Source organism: Pleurodeles waltl, chromosome 3_1 (genome assembly GCF_031143425.1).
Source record: "Pleurodeles waltl isolate 20211129_DDA chromosome 3_1, aPleWal1.hap1.20221129, whole genome shotgun sequence".
NCBI classification, from domain to species: Eukaryota; Metazoa; Chordata; class Amphibia; order Caudata; family Salamandridae; genus Pleurodeles; species Pleurodeles waltl.
This window is the reverse complement of record NC_090440.1, coordinates 1,737,590,272-1,737,606,071: the sequence shown is the minus strand read 5'-3', so window position 1 is coordinate 1,737,606,071 and position 15,800 is coordinate 1,737,590,272. Positions and strand designations below refer to the sequence as shown.

Sequence of the window (15,800 nt, the reverse complement as noted above, 5' to 3'; positions counted from 1 at the left end):
GGGGAAACACCTTTTATTTTCAATGATTCGAACTAAAATCCCTAAATGTTGCTTTCATTTGAAGTCAGTTTTCACTTTGAAAGTGGACACGAAGAAGGCACCCTCTCACTAACAAGGCTTTGTTGATGTGGTTAGAAAAATGTTTGAGGGTGATGAAGTTCGAGAGATGGTCAAAGGTCAACTATCTCGATCACCTGGTGGGGAATAAGAAGAAGAAATGGCAGCGGGCTGCGGTACCTGTAAAAAAGCCAGGATAAATCGCTTAATAATGGCTTACATTTGCTATCACTAGCCTCAAAATGAAACATAAAAATAACAATAACTCTGGATTAAAATAATGTGCCAGCTGTGGGCAAGGGGTAACCTTGAAAATTGCAGCAGTGTGAACACTATTATGCTATGTAAAGATCTAACAAGGAAAACTGTCCTACAGTGCACAGACAGGTACAGAACAGAGGGGAAGCCAAGCCATGCTATTAACTGAGCACTTAGTGGTCCACAGTCCTCTAAATATCTAGGGTTTGGGTCGCCATCTTGAAGTTCTGGAAACATACAAAGGCCCTTAGCCTGGTGGTTCTGTTTGGCTGTCAGCTTGCAGTATTCTGTGACATAGCCTTGGTAAACACAAGCAGCACACGGGTGATAACTCTTTTTTCGACTCTGGATCTTTCTCTCTGCAGAGCCATACCTCCTCGGCTTCACTTAGGTTCTATTGATCTCAGCGTTTGTGAAAACTTATAAACTAGGAGCCAGATTCACTAAGGTTTTGCATCACTTTTGCCCCATGCAGGGAGGGTGCAAGCGCAATGCAAAATTGGAGTGAAATTTATCTAGCCACGCAAGGCCACCTTGCATGTCCCTGCATCGCATAATAAACACCCTTATGCTCCATCACGGACGTTGGTCTGCGCAGGGATGTTGAAGTAGGCCCAATGATGAAGCATGCCACTAGTGGGTGAAGGCACTTTTTTAGGAACAATGCTTTTCTCCAGTAAGGCCCCCTGACTCAATAGTAGTTTACATTCGTCCTTTTTCTGTTGGGCATACCCAGATTTCGGATTAGTGGCACACCTGGGAGTGCGTCAAAATCCTATGCCTCCCAGAGGAGGCGTAACTAAGAGAAATGTATTAATTTCTCTAAATGTTTTCCTCTTTCTATGTTTGCAGCACACTCAGAGAGGGGAAATGCCTCTCAGGATTGTTTTTCTGCAGGAAGATACCCCTTCCTGCACAAAAAACAATCCCGCCTGTAAAGCGGGCACCCTTGCTCCATGGCGCAAGGGTGCCTGTTTTGGTGCCAGGCTGCTGAAGATGTGGCAGCGCAGGCAGAGGACAGGAATGCACCATGTCTCAATAGATACAGCACATTACTACACTCCCTTTTTCAAGCACTGTAGCACAGCAAGATGTCTTGCTGCATTGCACTGCGTGAAAGCTTGATAAATCTGGCCGTAGGCTTTTCAAAATATCTAACTACCCTTCCCTTAATCTGATGTCTCACTCAGTCACCTTTGGTGCACTATGTTCTCCCGCAAAAAACACATCTAACCTAACCCAACCTAACCGTAATTTACGTAACGTACTTTCTCTGTAGACCTTGTTGAACCCCTACTAGGCTGAAACTGTCAGCAAAGGAATCGGAATGCTTCAATTTTGTGGCTGTCACAGTCGATAGACAGAGCTAAGCTATTAAGTTCGCATCGTGTGCAGTTGTGGAAGTTCTGAAAGTTTCCCTCTGTAGTTGTGCTATTTTGTATTTTAAAAGCATTCTTAAGACCCACTCAAAGACAGCTCAATTAAAAAAAAAATAGCGAAAAAAACTCGCGTAGCAGGTTTCTCCGCCACCAAAATTTCATGAAAATTCTCTTGTTAAAAACTATTTTTACTTGGAAATTCTCTCCTGCCTAGTTCAAAGCTGGCAAAAGTATGAAGTTTGACCACATCACAGAAATCCGGGGACAAAGTTTAAAACTGTGCCTACCTATATTGTGTGGTTTGAATCACATAAACCAATTCAAATAAAATCCAAAAACTGCAGCCAGCTAAGTGTTGCTTCCCTGCTTGGGCTACAGATCCTCTTTTTTTTTCAAGGAATGACTCACTTTTGGCAGGCATTACTGGTCACCAGCTAGACAGTGCGTCCTGTGTTAGAAATAGACGACAAACTAAAACGAAAGTATACCCAGCTACCCAACTGCAAAGTGAGATATGTTCAGCTGGTGCATCTTCTGGTAGAATTACTATTAGAAAAGTGCAACCCTAATTCGACTAGAGTTAGCCCTAAAATATCTTACTTGAACCCCACCAGAAACCATAATATTGAACTTCATAAGAATTGGTATTTCGGGCCATTAAGAAATTAAAATTGGCCTTTTCTGGTGTACAAAGGCCTTTAGAAATCGCAAATTTCGATTATCGCAATTTGTGATCCCCAGAATTGGAAATCACAAATAGGGATTACATATTTGCGCTTCCTATTCTGATTTACAAAGCATTTCCTAAATACGATTTGGGCATTTAGGAAATGCAATTACCATGGACTTGAAGTCGATGGTAACCATGTGCAATAAAAAGTGATTTTTTTAAAATTGCAATAGAGCACACACATGCCCTTTGTGCATATGTGTGCTCTACATTCGCATCACTATTTTTGGAGTGCACCAAGGGAGGCCTTTTACCCATTGCCATCCTAGGTTTTACATTCCCAAATATCGATTTAATATCACTTTCCTAAAAGGAAATCCCTATTTGGGAAATGCAAAACCGGCCCATTGACACAAATGCAATGGGATTCCTTATTTGTGATTTCCTATTAGAAAATCGGCATCTCTGTGCATAACATTTTGAATTTCCTAAAAAGCGATTTCTATGAAGTCGCTATTTAGGAAATGCAAAATTGCATCATAGTACAGCTGGCCCCAAAAGCCGTGCAGTTACCATAAACACAATTAACCCCTTGTACATAATTCTTACCCTGACCATAGCATAGTGCCAAAGGTAACCATAACCCTGAACGCAACGCCGGCTTCATGGGGAGTGCGACCAGTGACTACTGCATGGAGTTCCAAGGTTGGGGGAAGGAGTGCTGACATTTGGCAGCCCTAAGCTCCATGCTAAAATGTCAGTGAGGGGAACGCAAGACTTGGGGCCTGTCTCGTCTTCTTGCAGTATATCTCTGGGACCTATTAGAATATGCGGAACAGATAAAAAAAGGTCTTATTTTGCTTTGCCTTTCATCATTTTCGAACAGCAAAATAACAGCTCAAAAAAAGGTATTGCAACTGTGAACCGAAAGAATGGGAGTGGGGTCACTGAGTGTGGGGACGGGGGCAAACATGTAGCTAACAAGAACAAAATATCCAGTAACTATTTGGTTGCCCCTTCACCTACAGGTAACTGCATATCATATGTAATGCACACACCTTAAATGAAAAATAAATGCCAGCTAAACGTATCCATGGAAATGCATTGTTCTGCTGGGAAAGCTCAGCTGGTTAAAGCAATCGCTACAGACGGCTAAGTGTGTAGCTGGGGAGTTACTGCTTTGAATCCTTGTTGGTGCACTAGTGAATAGTGATGTGTATTTATAGCGCCATGAGAGCCTAGCTTGTGACAGAAAGCACTGTGAATATATACATCACTAGATTAAATCATGAAATAGTATACGACAGGCTGCACTAACAAGGCTCGCCGGCTGGTGTTGCCACACTCGTGAGCGAAGCGCACTGATTTACACAGGCATATGATTCACTGTCTCTGTATGATATGTGTATTTGTGATGTGAAGTTCTCTGACACCCTACAATGGGATGACTAGAGCCAAAAAGAAAACTAAACAATGTGAGAAAGGAGATTTGGAGCGATGAGGAGCACCAAAGGATGGGAGTAGTGACGAAAGAGTATCTGTCCAGGAGCCACCCACGCTAAAGCCAGCCCTGCTACACCGTTAACCATCAGCTTTACTCTAACCATGACATTTACACAAAATGGCTCCCTAAATATACATCTAGCATTCATCCAAGCAATAACTGTAAGGCTTGCAGTAACTCTAGCTCCGACAGTACCCTTTATCATTATCGCTAACAGTTACCCGTAAGTGGACTCTTGTTCACACAGTAACCCTAACAGATTTTCTAGCATGGAAAAGTGCACTGAGGACTGGAACAATCACCACACTTCTCATGTTAAGTCACACTTCCAAGACCCAATGCAAAGAGTAACCCCATCCACTTACTGCAGTTCTCCGGCCTCTTATTGTTGTGAATCACTGCCCTCTGGTTGGGAGTGCGGTAGAGTGCAGTCCAGTTGATGGTGTGGTAGTAGCAGAGATTGTGGTTGTCGGTGATGTAAACATTGCCGGCACTGATTTCCTTTAATGACTGGAACTGCAAAGAGATGATGCTTTTTTGCTTGAGGACAAGCAGGGATACGTGACTGGAGAATGAAAAAGAGATATTGAGCTTAAGCACTGTTTCTAGGAAATCGAAAATCCCTGAGTCTATCAAGAACATCAAAATAAATAACAACCGGCAACACCTCGAACAGCATTGCGGTACCCCTTCTGGAGAAATGGTAGATGTCACAACAGTTTAGTAATTCTGAAAAGCTAGCAGAACCAAAGAAGGGTGACAAGATAGGCATGATATAGCAGTTAAGTCTAAAGCCGGGTTAAGATTATGGTGTTATACGTAAAACTAGATTGTGGTTGGGGGTGAAGGTCAGGTCTGGATAACAGAGACGGATATGGTTTCTCATTAGGCTTATGGCTACATTTATGGTTAGGCTGACATGTAAGTGACTGCACTGGGATCCTGCTGGCCCTGGCGAGGCCAGAATCTCCATATTTCTGTAGGCAAACTATGTGGTCAAAAGTCGAATAGGTAAAACACTCTTAGGCTTTGATGAATTACCTATTAGTTTAAAGTATCTCTGCAATAATTACATTGTGGCTCTAGCAGAAGTTTCTCCATGAGAGCTATTAATGGATCTAAAAGGAATTTCCCTGTTTTTCAGGGTTGTACGAAGCGAGGTCATGGCGTTACTTAAAGCTCTAAAGGCCGAAATTTGAAACCAGACAAATTGTTTGTTTATCAAGCAGTTTGGGAGGTACGTGAGTAACAAATATGATTACAATAAAAAATTGGTGATACTGAGTATTAAACACTTAAGGCTACATTGTAATATACACATTTAACTGATAAAGTGTTCAGATACTATTAAAATTAATTAAACAAAAGAAAGAAATGTAAATGTGATACCCATAGAAGGGTTGTTCATTTCCTCTTGGAAGGAATGGCCAGGAATAATTGTAATTTCAATTCAGGGAACTGTCCCAAAAATTATTTTGAAAAAATATGGGGCACGATTGTTTCACTAACTTTTATTATAATTGAGAAATATTATGAATCAAGGGATGAGAGAAAGAGTTATTCAACAATCTGAAATTACACAAAGGTTATTTATTCATTTTGTTGTAGGAAAAACGACCAGAGGCGTTTTTAACTGCCATTAGGAAAGAGTTTTTGGAGATTAATGTTAAAAATCTTTAAACCAATCGGTGAGTGGTCATTTACTTTTGGTTCCAATTAAATAAGAAGGGATCTAAAATGAGGATTAGATTTCTCATGCAAAGATTATAAAAGAAACCTTTATTTTATCTGCTTTTAGGTGCTACTGGCATAGAGAAATTTTCAGTCCTGATGATGGCCAGTTATTGATTCATTCCTTTATATAGGGTTGAAACGTCAACATAATTTGATGTGGATTAATGTCAAAATACAGGGTGACTTCAAGACACCTGAAATTAAGGAGTCTCCTTGAAGATCATTGTTTTCCCTTTTTTTAACCCCATTTTATACATATTGTATATAACACCTTGCACTTTATTTATCACAGTATTCACTTTCACTGCGCCATTACCATACGAGCACCTTAAAATTTTAAATATATTCTAATTGATAAATATGTTCTAAATGTTAAAGAGATAAAATTGTTAAAAATAAAAAAATATGAATTAATTTAAGGTTACCATACTGAGACAAAAGCGTTCTTTTTTTCTGAAGAATAGTCTATATTTGCCGTGGAAGTCAAGGCATACACTTCCCCCCCCCCGGGGCCAAGTTTCTGTTTGTTATTTACTTACCCAGGTCTAAGGGTTATTGGGTTTTGCCTCATTTTGTTAAACATATCACATATTTGGTCACATCTTGATCATCCTGAATAGCTTGGGCCAGTGAGACCCTACGTTTTTCTGTCACCGCTGGCAAAATGTTGCTGGCCATGTCCTAGAAGGCATGCGTACACTGGCCAAATACACACTGCATTGACTGATCTTAATGTGAAAGTAGCCAAAGGGAACATTTGGTTTCTGAATACCTCAATCCTCTTAAACTCACTATCCAGGGGATTCATGGGGAATGAACCGAGGTTCACCATGCTGGTTGAAGCCTGAACAACCAGACTCTGGAGTAAGATGTTTAGAAACGAGATCTGGGTCATCAGGCCATCTGCCTATTTACTGGTGGGCCAGAACAGAGCTATGACAATGTGTCCGTTAAGATGTCAGTGAGGAAATCACCGAAAAGGAGCAAGGACTAAAATGTGGCTATCCCAGGTTGTAAAATGTATGTAAAGACATTTGTATTAACATCAATAGAGAGCAGCTGTAGGTCCAAGACTTCAGCTGCTTGTTGAATTACCACTGCAAATGATGCACTATCTTCCAACGGGGGTCCAAATCGAGAGTTCAACCCCTGTATTTGTGGAAGTATCAAGCCCACTGGCCTCTGGTAAATCATCCCGATTCCACTATAATAATCTCTGGGCAGTGGTACGTTTGGTAAAAATTACAGCCAAAAATATAATGGAGTCTCTGATAGTGTGTCCGCACTATTAGTAGCATAGGATTAGAATCAGGCTGTATGGTGACCGATTGTGCTTTAGTAATTTCATAGTGAGACACGTGTCGGGACTGTGCTGAAGGTGGGTCGGGGTCAGACATCAGAACCAGCACCCACCTTCCTCTGGCAATGGTAATGAGGGCAGACTGACCAAGGTTGCGGAAGTCTATACTAGAGTGGGTAAAGGACCTGTAATGAGCACAAAGGAGTCAGACAGAGCTTTGGACAGATCTACTGGAAGTAATCTAATGGAGGGACCCTGCATATTTCTGGAGCCAAAATGCTCGCCAGATGAAGCCAGAACCGTGCAAATATCTGCAGCATGGTCTCCTTAAAGGCTTCAATTTGCTGTGAGATCACCACTACCAATAGTAGAACTTTCTCCGCAACCAGATATCTGAAAGGAGATCGGCTGACATCCACATGATGCCCTTGCGCCTTCTCTTTTGATAGAGAGTGGTGGGATGGGTGTTGACCCCCACTTTGTACTTACGTTTGAACTTCGATTTTAATATACGAATGGACTTAGAACACGAAGTAGACCTTTCACAAAAGCATATTCGCTTCCTCAATTGGAAGCCAGAGTGAGACGTATGCAAGTCCTATGTCTTCCTTTTGTGCTCAGTGGTGCACAGCTTCGCTTCTTGTGCCCAGATTGCCTTCAGATGCATGAAGGTTGTACGACTAACAGTTGTGCACAAAGGCCATGCACCAGAGATACACATGATGCAGGTCTGTGACCAACATCTGTTTTCTGCAGTCGCAGGATAGTTTAAAACCTTTTAGGTGTTTTAGGAGGAGGCATTTCTCCCTTGCACTCTGAATTTTCCTGTTTTAGAAGTCACCTAAATGCTGATAAAATAGGGATCAGAGCTCCAGATCAGCAAAGGAAGGTGCAAAAAAGAACTGATATCAGTATGCTGGGATAGAGCTTACATGCAACTCTACTGTGTCACTTCCGGGACAGTAAGGAATCAATGCGGAGCTTCACGGCATCTCCTGGTGCCATGTGGAAGCATCCAGTCTGGCACCTGGGGAGTTTTCTGAGGTGAGGAATCTGCATTTAAAAGTATATCAGAATATTTACCTGTCTTGGTCTGCACAAGTAAAGCAACATATCTATAAATCGATAAAAGCAATGCATTATGGAACACAGAAGTTGGTCACAATTTATACCATTCAAGTCACTAATGGATTACTGCACACTCTGCAGCTTGTTATATAAGCAACATAGAGGATCCTGGACCCATGACCAACATGTAATACTTTAAAATAGTGTTAGCAGCTGCTACTCAAATGTGTACAACACAAATATTACAAAAATACAGTATACCCACGGTGCAGCTTGTAAAGGAGCAATACATGATTCTAGTATGTTGTAATCAAGTGTCAATGCTCACAATCAAGGGTTATGAGACAGTGTATGGGGTACCCAGTTCCCAGAAAAATGGGTATCTTCTGATATGGGGCTTCCAGTCACTGTTTGTCAATGGCTCCAAAGCCAGAAAAGAAGGATCTGGGCACTGAAGCTGACAAGCAAACTCACTCATTGGGGAACCTGTGATGTAGACCAATAGTACTGAGATACCCACCATAGCCAGTTTCAGATACCTCTTTGACTTATCTGGGTCTTGCTAGCATGCCACTTTCAGCACAAGATAGGGTCAGAGTCCCACAATGATCTCTCAGAGACACTTCTTTCCGCACCTAGACATTTAAGTTAGTGATAGATCAACATTCACTCCATGTGGGGTAGAGTTAGCAGGTACCAGGAAAACACAAGAGGAGAGGGTCCCACAAAGGAGAATAAAGAGCAACAATCAAACCCTGAAAAATGAGAAAGGGTGCCCCAAAGGTAGGCTCACCCACCAGTACTTGCCAATAATTCTCAGTGAGCCTTCTTCCAGACTCTAGTGAGCATTACAATGCGACTCTTAGTGGTCTGTGTGCCTGCTTCCAGACATCTGAGGGCTTCTATGTTGGCAAGATGACCAGCATTTGCAACGAAGGCCAGAAAAGCTTCAGCAGGGTTTGGGCTTAGTCTGAGAAAATTAGGAAATTCGCAAACCCATGCTCAGTCTTCAGCATGAGTGTCGAGTCCAAGCTATTATGTGCTAATAGAGAAGCTCAATAAGCTGGAGCTAACCTCATGCTTATGTTCACAGTACTTGAAAGATACACTGTAGTCCACTGTCATTTGGTCAAAGGTCAACATGCGAGCTGGAACAAGCAGCTCTAGATTGCGTGTGTCTTCTAGAATTCTTTACAACAAGACACATATTGTGCAGTAAATAATATGAAGTGACTTTTAAATTGAATTTTTTTACTAACCATTCACTCAATTTTCAGCCTATGGGTAACATGTGCTGAGAAATAGGGGTGAGAAATTGTGAGGCCTCGTGGCCCGCTACACTTTATATGAAAATTAGGGGCCACTCAGTGCAATGGGAAGACTGGCACTGTTCGTACCCATCCACCTCATCCCCTTCTCTGAATCCCCTGTACTGCACGAAAATAACTAAACCCATTCAATGAACTTTCTGTATCGACCCACTTGTTGCAGTGCCCCACCTGCACAGATCCCTGATCTGGTACAAACACGTGTTTGCTCCCTTCCTCACTGCAGCTATCGCACATTGCACCAGATGCCCTCCTGCAACGTCTCCTTTGGAGAGCGTAATCTTTTCCTTGCTTCTTCCTTTCCAGGGACATCCTCCCAGGGAACATTATGGAGCAGGAAAAGGCCATAGGAAGTGGAGGTACAGTGAAAAGAAATCAGAACATTACAGCCTCAACATATAGGATGGAATGTATAGATGTTCGCCAGTTGCACATGCCCAGGTCGTACCACATAGTCCTACTGAAAAGTTCAGTGGTGAAATTAAATTCCACGTAAAAATACCATTGAAGCAGGTGTGCAATATCAAAAACAATCTACCTGAGTTCAGCTTCAGTGTATTACAATTTTAGTATATACAGTCTTCTATGTGAAAGTACACATGTTGCATATTTTTGATGATATTCCTCAGATGCCACGTCAGAAGACTAGCCACACAGTGTCAGGGGTGAAGGGAAGATGTTTCCTGGGGCCTTCCAAGTGAGACATCTGTGACTGATCAAAACCTGTACGGCTCCTTCCCTTAGGAAAGTGAAGCCAGTCGACTTTGTGGAGTCTTCCACTGCAGGTGGACTGGGCAAAGTGTTGACGAGGGGGAGAGTGAGATTTTTTTTGAAGGTCAGAGGTTTGACTTCAAGTACCAGATTGTATTTGAAAGGCAAAGGTGAGTCCTGTTGTGACAAAGAAGTACAATTGTTTCTTTTCGTGTATGGAACTCTGGGACAGTCGGCTGCCACAACGAGCCAGAGGCACATCACTTTACTGAAAATTGAAAGTGAGAAACATAGAAACTTATTAGCATTGGCTGGATCTAAATGCCAAAGGCAGAATGGTTTTCCCATTAAACACATTGCTTAACCCACTGCCATGATAGAATTTGCTTCAATATGAAGAGTAGAGGAGTTTTCTCAGTCTGATGCCTACAAGGCACCCTGTCTACCTCACAGAGATATTGAGACAATTGTCGGCTGGCCTGTCTGAACTTGTACTTCCAGCATTTTGCTCTTGGGCTGGTGGTGCCGGTTTCTTATTCATGTTGCTTCTTTCGTTGTGTACTGTATTTAGGATGATTCTTAAAGCACCCAATTTGGGGGAATTGGAGCAAAGAGAGGAGATCAGTTGCCCAGATCACACAATTTAATCAAGTATAAATCCAGGATACAAACTCAGGTCATCATTCTACACCCATTGTTTCTGACACTACATTCCATCTCGTTGCACATTAGGAAAGATTCCTTGTCAGACAGACAGAGAACATATGCCATTTTCTGTGAAGTGATTTTCTTGCACTCACTCTCTGACCAACAGTAAAAAGCCTCAAAGTTCTAGCAATCCCCTCTGCAGTATGTCTTCAGCTTTTTCCTACTGTAAATAAATCTTTAAAAATGCAAATACAAAAGTTGCATTTTCCTACATAAGAAACTGCTTTTGTCCTTTCTTTGGCAATGATTCGGTAAACTACACTCTAACTTAATCTTTCTTGGCTGTCAACCTGGGTTTTGCTAAAAAAATATACAACTGAACTGTTTATCCAAGATTGACACTTTATTTATTGGACACTATGATTTTGGTTCATAGAATTAAAACCAGAAGATTGACATCTCACTAGTTCAACACAATAGAACATACAGATACACTCATTGTAGGTTAATCAGAAAGTGTGCACAGGGAAGAGATCCTTGAGCCATACTACTTAAGCTTTGCACTGGTGAAAGTCACTATTTGTACTACTTTGTACAACATACATTTTGCTGCAGTCTCTATTACAGAAAGATTTGTGCATCAAGGCATAATTGAAGAAATGTGATTGCGGTAACACTGGTATATATATGTGTGAAATAGAGCTTTTAATGAAATCCTAGACTATGAATGAACTGAAGAGTAAAGTCGTATTTCAATTATTTTACTACTTTCTTATATATGAAAAAACAACAAATTGATTTGCATTAGACTTGTCCAGCCTTTTACACTCAGGACTAGAGTCGTCAGGGTAGTTACACTGGCAGAGACAGAGATGTATAAAGACTCTGGACTAGCTAGTCAGGGTAGAATTTCACTGGCAGGTTAGCTTGAGGCCCGGGCTACAAAAGGCGGGAGAGAGTTATATTGGCAGGGCAGCGTGAGGCTCAGGGCTGGAAATGTCAGAGTAGAGCTACTGTGGCATAGAAGAGTGGGTATAAAAGGCAGCTCAGACGGCGAGGGGCCTAATTATAATGTCAGAGCACTCCGTGGTCCGGGACTAGTTTAGCAAAGAAAGAGAAAGATTCCGGGAGAGTAGCATTAGCAGAGCAGCCAGGGCAGAAACAGTTACCTTGACAGAGCACTGCTCACCAAAGCACATCTCCCACATCTTTGCCCTGTGCGACTACTATACGGAAGAGAGTAACACATTATTAAAAAATAAGATAATAAAACCATTGGGTACATTCATTGTCGTCTGGAAACACATGCGGCCTCCCGTTTCTCGTCCTGGAGTGGCAATAATCAAGCTTTGCTTCCCGCTTTCTCACAGCCCCAGACCTGAAACGGCATCTTGGATCCCAGCAAGACGTCACGTGGTGCAGCGGCCCGGACTCGGAAAGAGCTCCCCCGTTTACCGGTTTCGTCTCCGGCTCCAGTTACTGCCTTCTGCGCTCTATTTCGTTTCCGACGCTCTCGGTTCCCTCGGGTTCCGAGGTCATTAAACGAAGCCCCCCGTTTCTCGGCGTTTACCCCACCGAGACGGATAATTGCTCTCTCCGTCAGACGGCATGGGTCTGTTGATCTCTGGCCGCTCTCCGCCCCCGTCCCGCTGCCTCGAGACCAGGAACCTGTGGCACCTTAATTGCCATCCCTCATTTGACTGACAGGGCCGGGGATTGAAGTGCAGCCTCGCAAGTGCTGACGGGTCTTTGAGCAGCGCCTGAGTGGGCCAGCCCGCTGCTCCAGCGCGGGTGGCGGGCACTGATTAATGCACATTTAAATGGCTAGTGGTTTTATAAACAAGCCAGCCGTCAAGGCAGCTTGTTTCTGGGCACCCCTAATATTGGAAACTAAAATACAGAGACAACATTTCCTACGCTCCCATTGTCCTGTTGAGATCATGAAGTAATTACTCGCAGGCAGGAGAGGTGTGTGTGATGTCAAACTACTACCGCCCCTAACATCCGACAGTATGCCTTATTTACATTCTGACGTCACTTGATACGGATCATTAGCACAAGCCCAATTTATGCATATGCAACATCACAGTTTTGCGCCTGCGCGATACTATACATTTGCTGCTGGGGTGGCGCGATCTCTGGTCATCACTCGGTCTTCTATCCACAGTCCATGTGCTCTAGATTGACTTTTCCGGCTGACCTTTGCATTCCGGTTCCCTCTTCTCTGGTGCATGTGTTTTGTATTCATTAGGCTCCTGGATCCACGGGCTCTTAAAGGGTGGCATCGGCCACCACTTGCCCCATGCACGCCAGGCTCGGAGCCTGACCTGTGGTCACAGGGGAGGTCTGTAGGTATTCCAGTTGGAATGAATGGAAGGCCTACTCTAAGTTCTGACTGCTCGCTTGGGCTATTCAGATCACCCCAGACAAGGTTCACATGACCCTTTCAGCCTTTCCGTTGGCTTGAGTGTGGCGAGGATTTTCTTTACTATGCTTTATGCAGAGCAACTTGAAAAGGTCCGCAAGTCCTGCCTTGAAACTGGGTTCTGTCGTCACTTCTGATCTCTTCAAAAAGGCCATGTATGGCTATTGTTCCAACTTAGGAATCACCTTACTGGTGGTAATTACCTCCACTTCACAATACTCCAAGTGATTACTGTTAGAAGTGGGATCTCTAGTTGGCAATTAGTTTGCACCCTGTCCAAGTAGGAACCCTCACTCTAGTAGTCAGGATAAGGGAGATACCCGCTCAGATAACCCCTGCTCACATCCTTGGTAGCTTGGCACGAGCAGTCAGGCTTATCTCAGAAGCAATATGTAAAGCATTTGCACATAACACACAGTAACACAGTGAAAACATTACAAAATGAGACCACACCAGTTAATAGCCAATATTTATCTATATAAAACAAGACTAAATACGATAAAAATCCAACATAAAGTAATAAAAATATGAATTCTGCAAGATTTACTCAAATATACAGTTCCTTGAAGTCAATAGCTCCACCTGGGGCTATCACGGCATCGTGATCAATAAAACCAACAGTTCAGGCCGGCCCCAGCGTGAGCTCCAGAGTGGCGTCACTGGCGTCGCTGTGGTAGTTCTGGAGTCAGTGCGGGAGTTGTTGGGCCCTTGAAGTCACACATTTTGCAGATTGAACTCCGGGCCGATAAAGTCAGGAGCGCTGGTGTGGATGGTGTCGGAGCTGCGGTGCTAGGCGGGGCGATGGGACGTGCAGTGCCCACAGGACACGGTGCAGGCAGCGGCTCAGTGGTGGCGTCCAGCAGCGTCGGGGAGACCAGGGCTGCGGTGTGAATCAGGGCGGTGCGAGGTGAGGTGTCACCAGGTCACGGTGTAGGCAGCGGCGCTGTTGTTGCTGAAGCGCCGTCATCAATAGGCCCAAACCGGCAGTGTGGGACGGTGCTTTGTGACCCTCATGAGTGGTGTCCACAGGCCATGGTGTGGGAAAGGATGCCTGGTGACGACAGAGGAGTCGATGGTGCTGACATCGGTGGGCCGGGGCTGCGGTGTGGGACGGGATGGTGCATCGTGTACCTCACAAGCGGTGTCCACAGGCCATGGTGCAGGCAGTGGCACCGGTGTCAGCAGGGGCGGTGTCATCAGGGATGCCCAGGTTGCAAGGTGAGCAAGGCGATGCTGAAGTGCGGGGCCCACAGGTTGTGGTGCGAGCAGCAGCTTGGTGAAGTCATGCAAGGACGGTGTCGGTGAGACCAGGGTCGCAGTATGAAGTGGGGCAGTGTGGCTCTGTGCGGCGGCAGCATGTCACGGTGCAGGCCAGTGGCGTCGTTGGCGGCATCGCAGTGGTTTCTCCTCTTGAACAGCACAAAACACACAGTTCCCAGTGCTGCAGGTTGAGAAAATTGAAGTCTTTGGAGTCCCAGAGACCTCCAACAGGAGGCAAGCTCTACTCCAAGCACTTGGAGAACTTTCTCAAGCAGGACACACATCAAAGTTCACCCTTTGCACTCTTTTAAGGCAGAAGCAGTAACTGCAGGCCAGTCCAGAAAAGCAACATACCAAGGGGACAGTACTCCTCCTCCAGCACTTCAGGTCTTCTCCTTGACAGAGGTTCCTCTTGATTCCAGAAATAGTTTTCCAGTCTGGGGTTTTGGGTCCAATACTCATACCCCTTTCTGCCTTTAAGTTGTCAAACTTCAAATCAAAGTCTCAAGTGTTTGCAAGATCCTTCCTTGTCGAGGCCAGGCCCCAGACACACACTATGGGGTTGGAGACTGCATTGTGTGAGGACAGGCACAGTCCTTTCAGGTGTAAGTGACCACTCATCCCTCCACTCTAGCTCAGATGGCTCATCAGGATATGCAGGCTACACCCCAGCTCCCGTTGTGTCACTGTCTAGAGGAGAGGTGTAAACAGCCCAACTGTCAAACTGACCCAGACTGGGAACCAGACGGGCAATCCACAAACAGACAGAGACACAGAATGGTTTAAGCAAGAAAATGCATACTGTCTAAAAGTGGCATTTTCAAACTCACAAGCCAAAAACCAACTTCACTAAAAGATGTATTTTTAAATTGTGAGTTAGAGACCCTAAACTCCATATTTCTATCTGCTCTCAAAGGTAATCTGAGCTTTAAAGTTATTTAAAGGCAGCCCCATGTTAACCTATGAGAGAAATAGGCCATGCAACAGTGAAAACCAAATTTGGCAGTATTTCACTGTTAGGATGTGTAAAACACACCAGTACAGGTCCTACCTTTTAAATACACTGCACCCTGCCCATGGGGCTACCTAGGGCCTACCTTAGGGGATGCCTTACATGTATAAAAAGGGAAGGTTTGGGCCTGACAAGTGGGTACACTTGCCAGGTTGAACTGGCAGTTTAAAACTGCACACACAGACACTTCAGTGGCAGGGCTGAGCCATGTTTACATGGCTTCTTATGTGGGTGGCACAATCAGTGCTGCAGGCCCACAAGTAGCATTTGATTTACAGCCCTGGGTACCAGTAGTGCACTTTACTAGGGATTTACCAGTAAATCAAATATGCCAATCATGGATAAACTAATCAACACTACACATAGGGAGCACTTGCACTTTAGCACTGATCAGCAGTAATAAAATGTGCAGAGACAATAGACCAGCAAAAACAGAGTCCAGTAAA

General features: G+C 43.9%; 1 protein-coding gene across 1 annotated transcript in view; it reads right to left on the bottom strand.

Annotated features, from left to right (window-relative positions):
• ERBB4 (erb-b2 receptor tyrosine kinase 4) overlaps nt 1–15,800 on the bottom strand; it is a 1,957,545-nt gene that overhangs the window by 475,648 nt on the left and 1,466,097 nt on the right. The window contains exon 12 of the mRNA XM_069225651.1: nt 4,234–4,433. Within this exon, the coding sequence (XP_069081752.1) occupies nt 4,234–4,433 (200 nt within the window). The remainder of the gene's footprint in view (nt 1–4,233; nt 4,434–15,800) is intronic.